The sequence below is a fragment of the Schistocerca cancellata genome, chromosome 2, assembly GCF_023864275.1.
Source record: "Schistocerca cancellata isolate TAMUIC-IGC-003103 chromosome 2, iqSchCanc2.1, whole genome shotgun sequence".
Lineage (NCBI taxonomy): Eukaryota > Metazoa > Arthropoda > Insecta > Orthoptera > Acrididae > Schistocerca > Schistocerca cancellata.
Genome location: NC_064627.1, coordinates 203,727,644 through 203,744,593, shown reverse-complemented (window position 1 = coordinate 203,744,593; position 16,950 = coordinate 203,727,644). Strand labels below are relative to the sequence as shown.

Genomic DNA, 16,950 nt, shown 5'->3' with positions numbered 1-16,950 from the left:
ACGAGAGCAGTTGAATACTTCTAATGCCATTGGGTGTAGCAACAATGGAGTCTGTGTTTATTATGAATTAAAAAGGATTTTGATTGACGGAATCTCTCGTGTTATCAGCCGTGTCGGGGCGTCGTAATGTAACGTTTCGACGAGTTTCCTGCCAGTCACTTTCAGACTTTGCTTGACAAATAGGAAACTCGTCTAAATGTTACGACAAGACGATGTTATGATTCGGCTGGTACTCCGAGAAGATTTAATCAATGAAATTAACCGAAAACCTTCCATCCTCATAAAGGATTTTGATGATAAGACAATAATATAATTTAGATATGGGTCATAAGCAAACTTTAATGAATGATATGGAGGGGAGAGGACCCCTGATTTCTAGTTGTAAAGGAATTGTACATTCTAGCTGTTAGGATGAATATATGCAGTCTGTTTAAGGAGACAGTTAAATTTGATTTGGGTAAAATGTCTAAAATTTTTGTTCTTGGTAGGATTTGTTGGTACAGTTGCTTTCAGTTGTGTTGGACAACGATAAGCGAATGCGAAGTTCGAAGTACGTATTGGTAAAAGTTAGCCAATATATCAGTATTAGAGATAGGTGTATGTTTTCAAAGAAATAGAAAATTGTGTACAGTGCGGATCGAGGTGTGTTTGATGAACTTAGAAAGAAAAGGTTGAAGTGCATGACATTCGAGGAATTGGAAGAATACATTTCATTTTTAATGAAGCGTAAATGTAGGGAACAATGTTTAAGGAGAATCCTTTGCAGGTCTTAAGGATAGTGCATCAACACAGTCTACTGGAAACCGGTTGAAATGGATTTTAGAAGTTGTTTGAAATTCTAGAGGGTAGAACAAAAAGTTTTGGAAATGACGTCATGAGCATATAGCCAGAGGTGGTTTTGTAATGTTGATAATTTAGAGCTATTCAGGAGTAGATAGAGACAAGACACTTGTGATATGCCACAGACAGAGTAGACGAGAGACAAGACACTTGTGATATGCCACAGACAGAGTAGACGATATGGGAATTGCTGCTGTTAATAGCTATCCACTTACCCGAGTGACTGGATAGAAATGATGATGTATTACACACACACACACACACACACACACACACACACACAGAGAGAGAGAGAGAGAGAGAGAGAGAGAGAGAGAGAGAGAGAGGAAGAGAGAGAGAGAGAGAGAGAGAGAGAGAGAGTTCAGTAGAAACATGTGGAAATGCATTCGAAAAGCAGCGCTGACAACCTGGCTGTTGAGCGGCCCTCCGCCCCCAAAAACAACAACACGGAGAGCAGAGCAAAATGTCATATAGCTAGTAGTCTTTTCCAAGTTCAAAGAACATTATGCGTCGTAAGAATTAGAGATGCTGGTTAAGATGAGACTATTGCATAGGGCTTTAAGAACTGCAAGAAGGAACCATAATTTCTTTCAGATGTCTATTGCTGTGGTCGTGTCTAGGCTCACTGTTGTTTTTTATGTAGAGTAATTTTTATGTCATGTTGTGTGATTTTTGTGATTCTGTCTGCCTCTCGAGGTTGCCCACGTATTGGAAGTTAGAAATAAGTCATGCGACAGCAGTGTTGGTGTGGTCACTGCTTCTTTACGAAAGTGAAAGTTAAAGTGATGATTATAAGAAAATACGAAGCGTTCAGAAAGATACAAAATCGTTAGATTTGATCAGATTGTAATATGGAGGGAGGCTGTTGTAGAAGAATGAGTAGAATGGCGGATAATTACTGACCGTGAGGAATTGGAGTGCTTGCCAATTATTGAGGAATTTTATATGAATGACGCGTTACGCTTGATACATCCGTTCTGGCGCTTCTCAGTGTTTCGTAGAATTATGGGTATTAGGACTTGCCGCTGACACGTCATTTTATCCAGTTTTATAGAATAAAATCACCTGGTTTCACAATAAGACGTAGAGCTTGCGGGGGAAATGTGGTGCAGTCATAATTGATAGGCACTGCTGGGAAGGGATCTCGTAAGGTGTGGCACAGAAAAAAGCAGCGATAGGTTAGGAGCCAATTCCTGACACGGACTCCAGTTGGATTGATAATACTCTTAGAAGACACTCCGTTGGATGTCGGGGTTGGATAGGACAGGTATGTGGTTGCTTTGATTTGGTTCGAGAAATGTTTCATTAACGTACCCAGAAACTTTAGGAAGTGCTAGGCAAAAGTCAGCCTAGGTTTATCACATAGGTTTATCAATAAAAAGATTCCCTGACGTATCAGTTCTAGACGCCACTTCGGACTGCATAGGCATAAATGTTTGGTGAGCAATCAAATCACAAGGCGAACTTGTAGCCAATGAACATAATGCAGAATCAACACGAGCAATAGTGACAGTAAGCTACGCTTAACCATGCTGGCCGGCCGCGGTGGCCGAGCGGTTCTAGGCGCTACAGCCTGGAACCGCGCGACCGCTACGGTCGCAGGTTCGAATCCTGCCTCGGGCCTGGATGTGTGTGATGTCCTTAGGTTAGTTAGGTTTAAGTAGTTCTAAGTTCTAGGGGACTGATGACCTTAGAAGTTAAGTCTCATAGTGCTCCGAGCCATTTGAACCATTTGACCATGCTGAGCATCCGCATCAGTTGATGATGATACCCAATGGGACTGTCCCCATATCAATTCTGCCTGGCTTGTTAGCACATATATAGTAGAATATATGATAATTGAGAGTTTGAACAAAAGAATAAGGATGCGATTTTCACTAAGAGTGATGAGCAGGGATTTGTGGTCCAGTGGTGATGTTCTTTACGTTCCCACTATCTACAGGCAGTGAGTCGTCTGAACGGTGCAGGACGTAAGTCGTGATAAATATAGGTAGGTGCAATATGGAAATGGTGATGGGAGAGGGAATATGTGAATTACCTTTCATTTGTTCTGTACGAACGATTGTGGCGGAATAGAATACACTGCTATAGCATGACCATGGTGCATGGTTACAGATCAAATTTTATATAAGTGAGAACTGACGCGTTTAGACTAGGTAGATGAGTTGTTTAAAAAGATGTGAAATTGTTGACATGAAAATGGTGCTCAAATGTTTAGTCGGAATCTGAAACGAACATCAAGAGAACTTTGTTACAGCATTTGAAGATTTTGGGGTGACAAATGCTTGTTGGAGGTTGATAAGGAATCTTACATTATCTTCAAAAGTGAGATGAAGAAGGAGTAGCAATGATTCAGATAAATACAGTTAATTATGGCCTGTTAAATTGTGTCGTCGGTTTGCATTTGTAGAAGCTGATGAAATGATTTGGTTACAAGTATTTCATGGAAGAGAAGTGAAGTTTGGAAACTATTAGAAAGTGGCGAGGTGTGCAGTAACGATATATGCTTGAGGTTATTCTTAGTCTACCAGTCAGGTAACAATTCTGGTCATGGCACTTTCGGCAGCAGTAGCACTAGGGATGGATTTGTGAGGATTAGATTTAATTTCAACACGAATAGATAATTATGTAATCACAAGTGAAATGTCTGTTGTGAAAAGGACTCTTTGAATTTGCGGGTGAGCGTGGTCAAATGTAGGACGTGATGTTGTGAAAGACGTTAGTGATTTCTACCCTGGGAGGTAGTCTCAAGGTAACCCCCATGATAACACTGCGACAACAGATGACAGCGATGAGTTTGTTTTGCCTACAGACAGCGAATAGGCGTCAATGTGGTATTTGGACCAAAGATGTTACAAGGAAGTTTTTTGAAGAAGGCTGCTCCCTGTTAAAACTATCAAACGGCAACTAAAACTCAACCCTTGCCTTTCGAAGGGATTAATATTCTTACCGAATAATGCCCGGAAACAAACCCTAGTCTCCGTAATGACTCTTCTACTCCGCAGAGAAGTGTGCACTAGTTTTAATCTTCCTGGCAGATTAAAATTGTGAGATGGACCGGGACATGACCTCAGCATTCGTAGGAAGTACCTCTCCTCTGCTTTTCGAATTTCACAGTCTGTTCTCGTGCAAACCTTGAGGGAAAAGAATTGATATCGCGGAGAAAATGATTTATTCACACACTATGGTTATTTTTTCAAAATTAAAATTCCTTTTTTCCAAGAGGGCTGGTCTGGCGAGACGTAGGCCTTCAAGAGAGCTTCTTTGATGTTTGCAAATTAGAAAAAGGAATTGGGGAATTAAAGGAGTGAGAAGGGGAGAGGATCGTAAGTCGTGCCCGGATAGCTCACTAGGTAAGAGCATTTCCCCGAGAGACGAGATTACATTTTCAAGTCCAGATCCGGCAGACAGTTTTAATCTACCAGTGAGTTTCAGATCCTAGACTGTTACCGAGCCATTATTATTGATCACAACCTTTCTCCCTGGAATGATGCAATGAGAGCTAATAAAGAGTTCAGAACCTAAGAGACCGATAGATTGAAGCTGTGAAACAGCGAGGTCTACCCACGGAGATCTGTGAACAGCAGTATTGGCTGCAGAAGGCAAGGAGTATTGCAGCAGTACGAATTCGAGTCCCCGCTACGAGATACCACACAATCTGTCGCGAAATCATATATTTCGTATGAGTTTACGGGTTGAGAGATTTCATTTGGCGGATCTTTTTACATGCGTTTAATGGCAGAAGTCAGGATAAACTTTCTGATTTCTTGAGCTAAAAATTTTGGGTTGACAAATGTTGTGTCCAGGTGGAACAAGAGGAGAAAATGGCCGGTAGTGAAGGTTGAAGCTACAGGTGGATACTGATTTTTGTTATCCATATTTGGCGTATAGGTTTAGAGGTTTGACGGTGATGAGTCGATTGATAAGCTACGTAGAGACAATAGGATGGGTTGTGGGATAGGAGAAGGCTGAGGATGTGAAAAGACGTGATGGTGTGGTTGATGAAGGTGGAGAGGGGAGTGGGATGTTTGTGTCGCTCTAGCCTCAAATATTTATGTGCATGTGGCACGAGTCGCTTTCAAAGAGTTCCGCAAGTCGGCAGTGTTGTAGAGTCTATGTGTTTTCAGGGGATCATTCCGTTGCTCCTCTTCTTGTAACTCGTCTTGCTGTGGTTGTGTGGTGAGTTTCGGTTGTATGGGCATTTCTAGTTAGACGAACGTATGAGGACTGGGGGAAGGGATTCTTGTAAAGGAAAATGGATGTAGGAGACATGTGAGGATGTGGAGTGTGGTAGAAGGACGTTCATATAAAATTACATAAAAATACTTCGTTCATCGATGTTGTATCTGCGTTATACTCACCTCATGAAGTCCAGAACTGCCGGTTCCTTAAACAGCAACGGAATAAATTTTGGCGGGGGATCCCGAAGCAATGAGAGGCTCTGCGTTGGCGGCTGTTGAGCTAGTGCTACTTGGTCAATGGTCTTGTATACTTTGTACCCGACAGACAAATCAATTTCTGTTAGATTCTCGTTAGATATCTGCAATAGAAAAACACAATGACACAAAATTTAAAAGTCCTAACAGTGTTTACTTCACTGGCTTCTATAAAATGAGGCATAATCACAAAACTGCAGTAACTTCGCTCGAAAAATAAACAAAATTATGCAAAGCGGAGATTCTTATCATTGTAGTAATGTTAGTTAGTTACATGTTTCGAAAACAATTTGTACGACTTTTTCGAAATGTTATGGAATGAGTCAGTTTACTAGCTACGTTTCTTGCTGTTTTTGTGGGCATCGATACAAGCTGGCCACTTACTGGTTACTGAACAGCATATTGGTTAAAATTAAATAAGAGAAAATATATTAGCCTTCAACACAGTGCATGTAACTAGCGACACATTCAAAATATCATCTTTTCAGCTACAAATGCTACCAGTTCTCATTAAATATTCACTTACAGGACAGAAGGAGTTGAGCCGGCCGGAGCAGGCCGTGCGGTTCTAGGCGCTGCAGTCTGGAACCGAGCGACCGCTACGGTCGCAGGTTCGAATCCTGCCTCGGGCATGGATGTGTGTGATGTCCTTAGGTTAGTTAGGTTTAATTAGTTCTAAGTTCTAGGCGACTGATGACCTCAGAAGTTAAGTCGCATAGTGCTGAGAGCCATTTGAACCATTTTTGAACAGGAGTTGTCCAGAAGAAATGATTTTACACTAGATTAAAGTGTGTGCTTGTTAGATATTTTACATTATTGAGCAAATCACAGAAGACTTTAGTGGCTGCCTATTGAACTCCGTTGTGAGCCACTCACAGCTAAGGTCCTTTTTCTATTGTCCAGCATTGTAGCTATGGGCATCACTAGTCTTTCCAAATTGCGAAGGATTAATTATTACACAAAATGATTGAAATGAAACTCTTACTATTTGCGTCGTCTGTACATAGTTGACGACTGCATCTTAACGGCTGTATATCGATGCAGCAGAGTGTGGGAAGTCTGTTAATTTGGTCACAGTGCACCGAAGTGTCATTCACTGGACGAACTGAGGTGGCGGGTGGTTGTCATATTGGAGACAAATCAGATATTTAATATTACGTGTTTCCTTGTTCAAAGACTATTACAATAGTTTCTAAGTATAGAGTTAGTATCTAGATATTTCAGCCACGGACAATCCAAGACATACACATCAAAAAAGTTTTGCATCATCCCGGTTCCCAGAACTCCTGAAGATAGACGTGGACTGTGGTTATTGTATCACAGCACAGTCCCTTTTACTGTTCAGAGATGTCACCAAACCCGCCCAAAGATGTAAACAACCATGCATGAGCAGCGCCTATTAGAAGATGGGGGTTCGACAGCCGATCAGTTCCAGCCATGCCACCAGGAAGGAGGTACACAGCTCGTGTTGTCTGTATTTAAACCATGCCTAGATGGCCAATACCGCAGTTCGATCGCGTCCGCATTGTTACTTTGCGCCAGGAAGGGCTCTCAAAAAGGGAAGCAAAGCGATGTTCGGATTTGGAGGAGATACAGAGAGACAGGAATGTCGATGTCGCTCAGGCTGCCCAAGGGCAATGGATGACCGCTACCTACGGATTACGGCTCGGATGAACCCTGACAGCCACGCCACCATGTTGAATAATGCTTTTAGTGCAGCCACAGGACGTTGTGTTACGACTCAAACTGTGCGCAATAGTGTGCATGACGCGCAACTTCACTCCCAACGTCCTTGACGTGGTCCATCTTTGCAACCACGACATAATGCAGTGCGGTACAGATGGGCTCAACAACATGCCGAATGGACCGCTCAGGATTGGCATCACGGTATCTTCACCGATGAGCGTCGCATATGCCTTCAACCAGACAATCGTCGGAGACTTATTTGGAGGCAACCCGGTCAGGCTGAACGCCTTAGACACACAGTCCAGCGTATGCAGCTAGGTGGAGGTTTCCTTCTGTTTTGGGGTGGCATTATGTGGGGCCGACGTACGCCGCTGGTGATCATGGAAGGCGCCGTAACGGCTGTACGATGCGTGAATGTCATCCTCCGACCGATAGTGTGGCAGCATATTGGCGAGGCATTCGTCTTCATGGACGACAGTTCGGGCCCCCATCGTGAACTGCTTGTGAATGACTTCCTTCAAGATAACGACATCGGTCGCTAGAGTGGCCAGCATAGAAAATGCCTGGAATAGATTGAAAAGAGCTGTTTATGTACGACGTGACCAACCAAACATTTTGAGCGATATACTCCGAATCGACGTTGAGGAATGGGTCAATTTGGACCAACAGTGCCTTGATGAGCTTGTGGATAGTATGCCACGACGAATACAGGCTTGCATCAATCCAAGAGGACTTCCTACTGGGTATTAGAGGTACCACCGGTGTGTACATCAATCTGAAAGTCTCGCTGTATGGCGGTACAACATGCAATGTATGGTTTTCATCAGCAATAGAAAGGACGGAAATGATGTTTATGTTGAGCTCTTTTCCAATTTTTTTTAAAGGTTCCGGAACTCTCGAATCCGAGGCAATGGCCGGCCGGAGTGGCCGAGCGGCTCTAGGCGCTTCAGTTTGGAACCGCGCGACCTTACGGTCGCAGGTTCTAATCCTGCCTCGGGCACAGATGTTTGTGATGTCCGTAGGTTACTCAGGTTTAAGTAGTTCTAAGTTATAGGGGACTGATGACCTCAGAAGTATATCCCATAGTGCTCAGAGCCATTTGAACCATTTTTTGAACCGAGGTGATGCAAAACTGTTTCTGATGTGTGTACGTCGAAGACCGATATTTGTTGCTAATGGCTAGAGGGAATTATTTTGGACCTAATCCCAATTATGCTCTGCACTCTCTGCAGACATGGAGATCATCATGTCGTCGACTAGTGTGCTCAGAAATTGTTTTAACAGTAGGCGAGTATTGGACGCATGGGCGTGAACGCTGGGATGAATATTGTTGTACTCATTACAGACACTTCCTCGGTAAATAGGCAAATTGCGCACAATATTGTGATCAGTATCTGATGCATGGACATCCACTGTAACATTTCCAGTTCTTGGAGCCATGGTGATTTTATAGTCATCCAGGCAGAAAGCTATTGATTGTTGTTTCTTACCAAGAAAACTTGCCGAGTGTACGTTTGTTTTCACACGACATTGCGATTCAGTAAGCTGCATTTGGTTGACGAGGAAACAGCGGAGAATACAACGCCTTGATTATCTATTGGAGTACCGGTTGCGTGCCAAAACCTGTAGCTTCAGTACATTTATTAATTGCATAAGACGTCAATCAGAATCTGCGAGTGTAAAACGTTTCTCTTCAATGAACTCATTAGTATGTACGAGGGCGTTCAGTACTTAATGAAACACATTTTTGTTTTTGAGCCAATTTTGGTTGCAAAATGCGGAATTTGCTGTGGGACAACGTGGAATATTGTCCCTTCAGCCTCTATAGTTTCATGAAGTTCCGATAGGTGCCGGTGTTATATGTAGCCTTCAAAATGGCGTCTGCCTCGGAAGGGCTTTACAAGGATAGGGCTGTCATTGACATTCATTTGGCGGGAAATCAGAACATCATAGGCACTTGCGGAATGTCTATGGAGAATTGACAGTGCACAGAAGCAGGATGAGTCTTGGGCGAGACGTCTGCCATCATCTCAAGAATGTCACTCAAACCTGTCTTATCTCCCGCGTGCTGGCCGGCCGCACACAGCCGCGGCTCCTGTGATGTCGGAACGTGTGGACACACTCATTCGAGGTGATCAACTGATCACAAACATCTCGCTGCACAATTGGACCTTTCTCTTGGTAACACTGACACACGCGCCCTCGTTGGCGTACTGAAAAGTGTGTCTGCGTGGTTCCTTTCCGCCTCACAGAAGACCCTAAAGAGCAGCGAGGGATTATCTGTGTGGAAATTCATGCGCGCTACGAGGCTGATCGTGACAAATTTTGTCAGACATCGCCACAGGTGACGAAACGTGGGTTCATCACCTCGAACCGGAAATAAAACGACAATCCACGGAGTGGCGCCCCACCATCTACCCACTTCTCCTCCAAAATAAAAGTTCAAAGTTACATCTTCAGCCAGCAACGTCATGGAAACTGTCTTCTGGGAGTCTAAAGAGGTTATTCCGTTTGATGTCCTCAACCACGGTGCAACGATCAACTCCGAAGTGTATTATGCTACCCACAGCAAACGAAGAAAGGAATTTAGCATGTTCGTCGCCACAAAAATGCAAACGAACTTGTTCTTCTCCATGACAACGCAAGGCCTTACACCAGTCTGCGCACCCGAGAGAAATTCACACAGCTTCACTGGACCCTTCTTCCACCCTACACCCTACAGCCCAGATCTCGCACCTCCGATTTTCATCTGTTTGGCCCAACGAAGGATGCACTCCGCAGGAAGCAGTACTCACAAGAGAACCTCCCCATCGCACCCCCTTGAGATTCAGTTATAAGTTGGCACAGTGGGTAGGCCTTGAAAAACTGAACACAGATCAATCGAGAAAAATGGAAGAAGTTGTGTGGAACTATGAAAAAAATAAGCAAAATATACAAACGGAGTAGTCCATGTGCAACATAGGTAATACCCAGGACAACGTGCACTCAGGAACGTCGTGGTCCCGCGGTTAGCGTGAGCAGCTGCGGAACGAGAGGTCCTTGGTTCAAGTCTAACCTCGCCTAAAAAGTTTTAATTTCTTTATTTTCGCAAAGTTATGATCTGTCTGTTCATTCATTGACATCTCTGTTAACTGTAATAAGTTTAGTGTCTGCGTTTTTCGGCTGCACGGCAAAACCGTGCGATTAGTAGGCGAAAGGACGTGCCTCTCCAATGGGAACCGAAAACATTTGATTGCAAGGTCATAGGTCAACCGATTCCTCCACAGGAAAACACGTCTGATATATTCTATACGACACTGGTGACGGCATGTGCGTCACATGACAGGAATATGTTGTCGACCCACCTAACTTGTACACTTGGCGAATGGGTAAAAAGATTCTTCTACCTTGCCCGATTTAGGTTTTCTTGTGGATGTGATAATCACTCCCAAAAAAGTGATGAAAACATAAGAGTTTGTCACATAAACTGCAACAAATGAATGCAACAGTTTCACAGTCGGACAGTTTTCCCTGTGCTCTGTGAAAAGATATGTTTTTAACGTTTTCAAATTTTTCCGTGTGTAGATCGTCAAATCCTGCATATGTCCAAGCAAATCTGAACATGTCCTGGAATTTTGGAGAGCGAAGTTGATTATGTGTGAGTGCCCGAACTTTTATAGTACTCTGAAAATAAAAAATTAAAATCTTCAGTCGAGGGAAGACTTGAACCATGCACCTCTCTTTCCGCAGCTGCTCACTTTAACCACAGGACCACAACGCTCCTGAACTCACTCTTTCCTTAATGTTGCCCATCTTTCGCATGGACTACTCAGTTTGTATATTTTGCTTATTTTTTTCATAGTTCCACACAACTTCTACCTGTTTTCTCAATTGATCTGTCTTCAGTTTTTCAAGGCCTATCCACTGTGCCAACTTATAACTAAATTTGAGTGGGGTGCGATGGGGAGGTTCCCTTGTTAGATGATGGGGAGGCTATCGAGGCAGCAAGGCGTTGGCTCAGTCGCCGACCATTATAGTAGTACCATTCGGTCATACAGGCCTCCAGAACATAAATCAAAATGAAAACATGGTTTAGTAGCCAAAAAAGTGGGGAATAATATGGTTTATAGGAATGCTGAATAAAACAAACATTCTTTCAGAAAAAATTGTGTTGGATTTCTTATTTAACGTCCCTCTTACTTATTAAAGTACTGTCACTATGACTTTTGTGAAATAAGAATACGTATTAGCTGATTCGCTTTGTCCGTTGTTGGATTGTCACGAACAGAAACAGATCCGTTTTGGCAATGTGTATCGGAGTGGCATGCCGGCAGATGTGTGGCTGCGTAATGGAGCTAGTATGCGAGCGACCCGGACTAATTAGTGAACAGTAAAGTTTTTGGTGATGATCTTAATATATATAGCCTCACGCTACGTATATTTGTGCTCACAGAACTGGAAAAGAAGTCGGTCGATTGACTTGAAATTTTACGTTTGGACAAATACAGAATATTAAAGAAACATAAATTTGATGTGAACTTTTCTCTATTGTAATAGTATACATATGTAGCCCACATTCGTCCAAATGTTTATTAGAATAACGTGAAAAAAGCAGTCAAGTACTTTTTGAAATCAGTAGGTTAAGAAGATTAAAAAATTTTTGATAAAACTTTCAAAGTTGTGTACGTATAATAGAAAAAGTTGTTTGCAAAAATCTCGAATAGTTCTTGCCTTACTCCATTCAAATTTTTGCACAAAACACTTAAATAAATCAGACAGACACAGCCTACATACCTAAAAAAGGAAAAAAAAGAATCTGGCAAAATCGACTGCGAAAAAGATATTGCTCCACTGTAAAAATGTGCAGTTTGCTGCATTTAAACCATTAGACAAATTTTTTTGCTATATACATTTTTTCTCATTATGTATGTTTTCGTACGCAGCTTGTGGCCTCGCGGTGGCATTCTCGAATCCCGAGCACGGCGTCCCGGTTTCGATTCCCGGCAGGGTGGTATTGTGTCGTCGTCATCATCATTATTCATCCCCATTACGGTCGGTGGAAGGCAACGGAAAATCATCTTCGTTAGGATCTTACCTAGAACGGCGGTGCGGGTCTCCCGCATCGTTCCCCTACGCTCTGTCAAGAAGCATGGGACTTCATTTCATTTTCATATATATTTTTAAACATAAATTGTATTTGTTTTGTTCCTTGCAGACGATTTTCAGAGAAAACGGGGTGTTGTGTTATGGCTTGTCGGCATATGACAGATTAATACTACAGAATCTGTTCTTGGAGTAACAACAAAAAAGGCTCGTTGTCAGAGCGTGGAGGAAGAGGAGATGCACAGAGGGTAGCAGGAAATGGAGAAGATGGCCAGAGGAAGGGGGCGGAAAAAGATAGAAAATGAAGGGGGAGGCGGTGATGGACAAATAGACGCAAAGAGGAGATGGGCAAATAGATGGGTACGGGGAGATCGGCAGGCCGCGCGGGATTAGCCGAGCGGTCTATGGCGCTGCAGTCAATGTCTGTGCGGCTGGTCCCGGCGGAGGTTCGAGTCCTCCCTCGGGCATGGGTGTGTGTGTTTGTCCTTACAATAATTTAGGTTAAGTAGTTTGTAAGCTTAGGGACTGATGACCTTAGCAGTTAAGTCCCATAAGATTTCACACACATTTGAACATTTTTTTGAGATCGGCAGAGTCAGGGAGGAGGAGATTAAAACGTATATCTAATATCCGTGCATATTAGGAGCCGATTTTTTGTATTTGTTTTCCTTTCCACTTAAGCAGACTGAGCCACAGCACCACGGGGCCGGGTACAGATAGTTGTGTATAAAAAAAGTGTTATCGGAACATGTATGAATAATCTTGAGTATGAGTTGTAGATCGCTGATCATTGTGAGCCCACTACGTTGTGAACGTTGTTTGCCTAAGTCTAAATATCCGTGTCATGTACGGTATAATTCCATTTGAGACAGCAATATCTGATCCAGAACTGCCGCCTCGCTTATCACTGCGTCGGGACAAACTACTTATGTTAGTAAAACTTGCAAAACATTGCTTTCTTTTCCGAATCGTTAAGGTCCAACTGCGTCCCCCACACGAACTGCACTATGAAGTGTCTAAGCTCGAACGCTCAAGAACTTTACTAAAATGTGCTCAGAATATAAATCGGTCATCCCAGAAATAGTGTTATGAACCAGTCCCATGCATAATGCGCTATCTGACGGTGCCATGCTGTATCTGAACTAGCAGGTACTTTACTTCTGTGCATCGCACGGCTGCAGTGGGAGACTGTTTGTCGGAGTGTTCGCTTGTGGTTTAGAGTGAGAAGAGAGTTTAGAGGTATCTGGAGGCAAATTAAACCCTTGAATGTTGTCAAAATGTTATATCCAATGTTGCGATCTGCTAATAAGAAACGTAATAGGACTATATGTTATGGAATTCACTAATATGTTATATGGGTTAATCATCCATAAATACAATCGAGACGACGCAAAAATGCATGAAGATACGAAGAGCTTGTACCTGGAGTTGGCTCATGCAGCAGTACCAGGCTTTCACCGCCAGAGCAACAGGAACGTTCAAGTGGAAGTCGGTAGGAACCACGCTGGTCAAAATGTCTAGGATCAGTATACTACAGGATACTGAAGAGAACAAACAGGAGAACATTTATGAAGACTATTACATCCTGGCTTCAGCTCCTATAGCAGACTTATGAGGCACCATAAATGCATCCGAAGTAAATCAAATTTCAATATAATAGTAGACTGTGTTGACTAGCAAAAGTCATGTGTTTTTGGCCCAGTTATATTGATATTATGTTTCTTCACACTACCAAAACTCTTCTCTTAGATCTTGAACACGAGATCGTTTAAATGTCTCTCCTGGTGAAAAGTGCAGTTTTGTATGAGAGTGGATCACACCGCTGTTTTTGGGATGAGCAATTGATATTCTAAGCACATTTTTGTGCGGTTCTGTGCTTTGGAGGTCACACACTTCCCTTGCCCTTACAGCTGAGGTCAATGGACACAATGGTGACATTCTCAGGGGGAAGTTTATCTTCTCCTGTAAACTATCGTACCATCCTTAAAGGACTGAAGAAGATACGCAGAACACTGACTGTATCGTAAAAACAAGCTTTTTGTTACGTTCATGTCAATGTTCTTCATTTATGTAACTTGTTCAGCACGAGGACTGGATTGTCAGGCAAATGTTCAAATGTGTGTGAATTCCTAAGGGACCAAACTATTGAGGTCATCGCTCCCTAGACTTACGCACTACTTAAACTAACTTAATCTAACCTGCGCTATGAACAACACACACAACCATGCCCGAGGGAGGACTGCACCTCTGGAGGGTGGGGCCGCACGATTCGTGACATGGCGCCTATAACCGAGCGGCCACTGCGCGCGGCGATTGTCAGGCACACCTCTCCTTCCACAAATTCTTGTTTTAGCTTGCGCTGACGCAGGCTTGTTATGATTTAGCAAGCACAACAGTAAACAACCGTGAAACAGATGCCTGTGCAGTAAGCTGTACGTTGAAGCGGGGACAAGAAAGGTGCAGGATGAAGAGGGTGCTGTTTTCCTAATACGCCCACAGTCCCCCTTGAAACTACACTTGCAACTGTGGCTGGAGTTCTGCACAGATGACATCGATGGTGCTTTTAACACGCTCTCTTACACTGGTGTAATAGAGTGTAATTTTTCAATATGACACCCAAGCTTGATCACAAATGGCAGGGCTTGTATGTTCCACTAACATCTTCAGTAGCAACAGATTCAACATACAGAGAAGTCCGTAAAACGTCCGGTCTGAAATTCATAGAGAATATTTGGGATCATCCCCGGAGGAATGTTCCCTTTCTGAGTTCGCCCCCCCCCCCCCCACTCCCCCTCCCCCCACCGAAAACTTTGTCATATTGATATGGAAAAGAAGGAAAATTTAACATTCAGAGAACCGTCAACTACGTGCTTATTAGCGTAGGAGCACGATCTCAGTGACGCATTGGAATATAAACCATAACTACATGACTATCACCGAAACCCTTTCAGAATATTTCTCTCCGCTCTCGAAACTGAGTTCCTAAATATTCCCGTGCGACCTCTGATTTCTCTTATTCTCTTGCCATCGCATTTTCTCTATATGTAGGTGGCAGTCAAATGAAATGTTCTTACATTTCGAAAGAAGACGAAAAGATCTTGCCGCAACGAAGAACCCTTGTAGTTTAGTGAATGGTACTCCAGCTTGTTTATGATACTTGTGACATTCTCTCCCCTATTTCGCGATAATACAAAAAGAACTCCCCTTCTTTGAATTTTTACGTTGTTCTTTGTGAGCCCTATTAGATAAAGATCCCATACAGCGCAGAAATGCTCAGAAGAAGGAAAAAGAATTGTACAAGCAGTCTCTTTAGTAAATTTGTTGCATTCTCTAAGTGTTCGACTAGTAAAACACAGCCTTTGTTCGCCTTCACTATAACAACTTTTATGTGATGGTTTCACTTTAATTCGTTTGCAATGGTAATCACTAGACATTTGTTGAATCTGCAACTTTAAAATTTGTGTTATTTATTGTGTAACCTAAATTTGACGAATATTTTTTAGTAGGCAAGTGGAGAACCTTAAACATTTTTTAGTTCAAGGCCAATAGTCATTTTCTCGCCATACAGGTATTTTATCTAAATAAGTTTGCGATTCGTTTTGATCTGCTAATGTCTTCACTATACCGTAACATCTGCAAAGAATCTAAGGAGACTGCTCAAATTGTCTCTTAAATCGTTTATATAGATTAAGAACAGCAGGGGGCCTATAACACTTCCCTGGGGTATCCCATATATCACTTCGCTTTCACCATATGACTTCCTGTTAATTACTACAGACTGTAGTCTTTCTGACAGGGCATTACGAAGTCAGACGCACAGCTAAGACGACAGTCTGTATGCTCGCAATTTGAATAGAAGCTACTTATGAGGAATGGTGCTGAAATCCTTCTGTAACTCTAGGAATACGGAATTAGGTTAACATCCCCTGTTGATAGCGCTCATTATTTAGTGTGATTAAAGAGTCACATGTGTTTCACAAGAGCGATGTTTTCTGAGTCAGTGCTGGTTATGAGTCAATGGAGCGTTTTATTTGAGGTATTTCATAATGTTCGAGCACATTGTATGTGCAAAACTCGTACTGCAAATCGACGTACGGAAAACCTGGAGGCTGAACACCTGTCCTCCCGATGCGAGTCCGTGTACACACACAAAGATGTGTACCACGAAGAGACAGAAGGATTGGTAGCATCAGAGAAAAATTGCTAATGTGAAGACGAAACAGCTCGTTAGCCTAATCGCCACAGAGGCAGACTCTGAAGGTATCTATGGGGTGTTTCGAAAAGGGCTTTACGACTTTACAATTCATATAAATTTATTGAAAGAAGATATAGAGCTGGGTTTAGTGTTATATTGTAGGGAACCACATCACGTTCTTTTACCTTAAACTAAAGATGTATGTAGCTTGTTGGTTATCCTCCACACATCCCATCGGAAATAAATTTCCTCCCAAACTCGCTGTAACACTGCAAGTATAACTTGCTTAGTGGCGGCGTAAATTCTTGCCTAAGTGCGGGTTGTGTACACGGCACAGGAGGTACAAACACGATATCCTTGATGAATCCACATAAAAGAAACTGGAGTGATGTCAGGTCTGGGAACTTGGGGGCCGTACAATTGGCGCATCGTGGCCAACCCATTGACCTGGAAAGCGGTCACTGAGAAAATCCCTGACGTCAGCCAGGCAGTGGGGTGGTGCATCATCTTGCATGAAGTAAAAACTTCGTTCCCGGTCATCCTCATCGATCTGTGGTATCAAAATTGTTGTAACTTATCCAGATACACTATCCCGTTAATTGCACCCTCACGGAAAAAAGGGGCCGCACAGTTTGTTCTTTATCAATGCACAAAAAACGTTCAGTTTAGGGCTATCACGAAGATGTTGCAATGTTTGATTTAGATTTTCGT

At 42.8% G+C, this 16,950-nt stretch overlaps 1 protein-coding gene across 1 annotated transcript in view; it reads right to left on the bottom strand.

Moving 5' to 3' along the window:
* LOC126161530 (UDP-glucosyltransferase 2-like) overlaps positions 1 to 16,950 on the bottom strand; it is a 113,522-nt gene that overhangs the window by 49,353 nt on the left and 47,219 nt on the right. Inside the window, exon 3 of the mRNA XM_049917450.1 lies at positions 5,202 to 5,380. Coding sequence (XP_049773407.1) covers positions 5,202 to 5,380 — 179 coding nt within the window. The remainder of the gene's footprint in view (positions 1 to 5,201; positions 5,381 to 16,950) is intronic.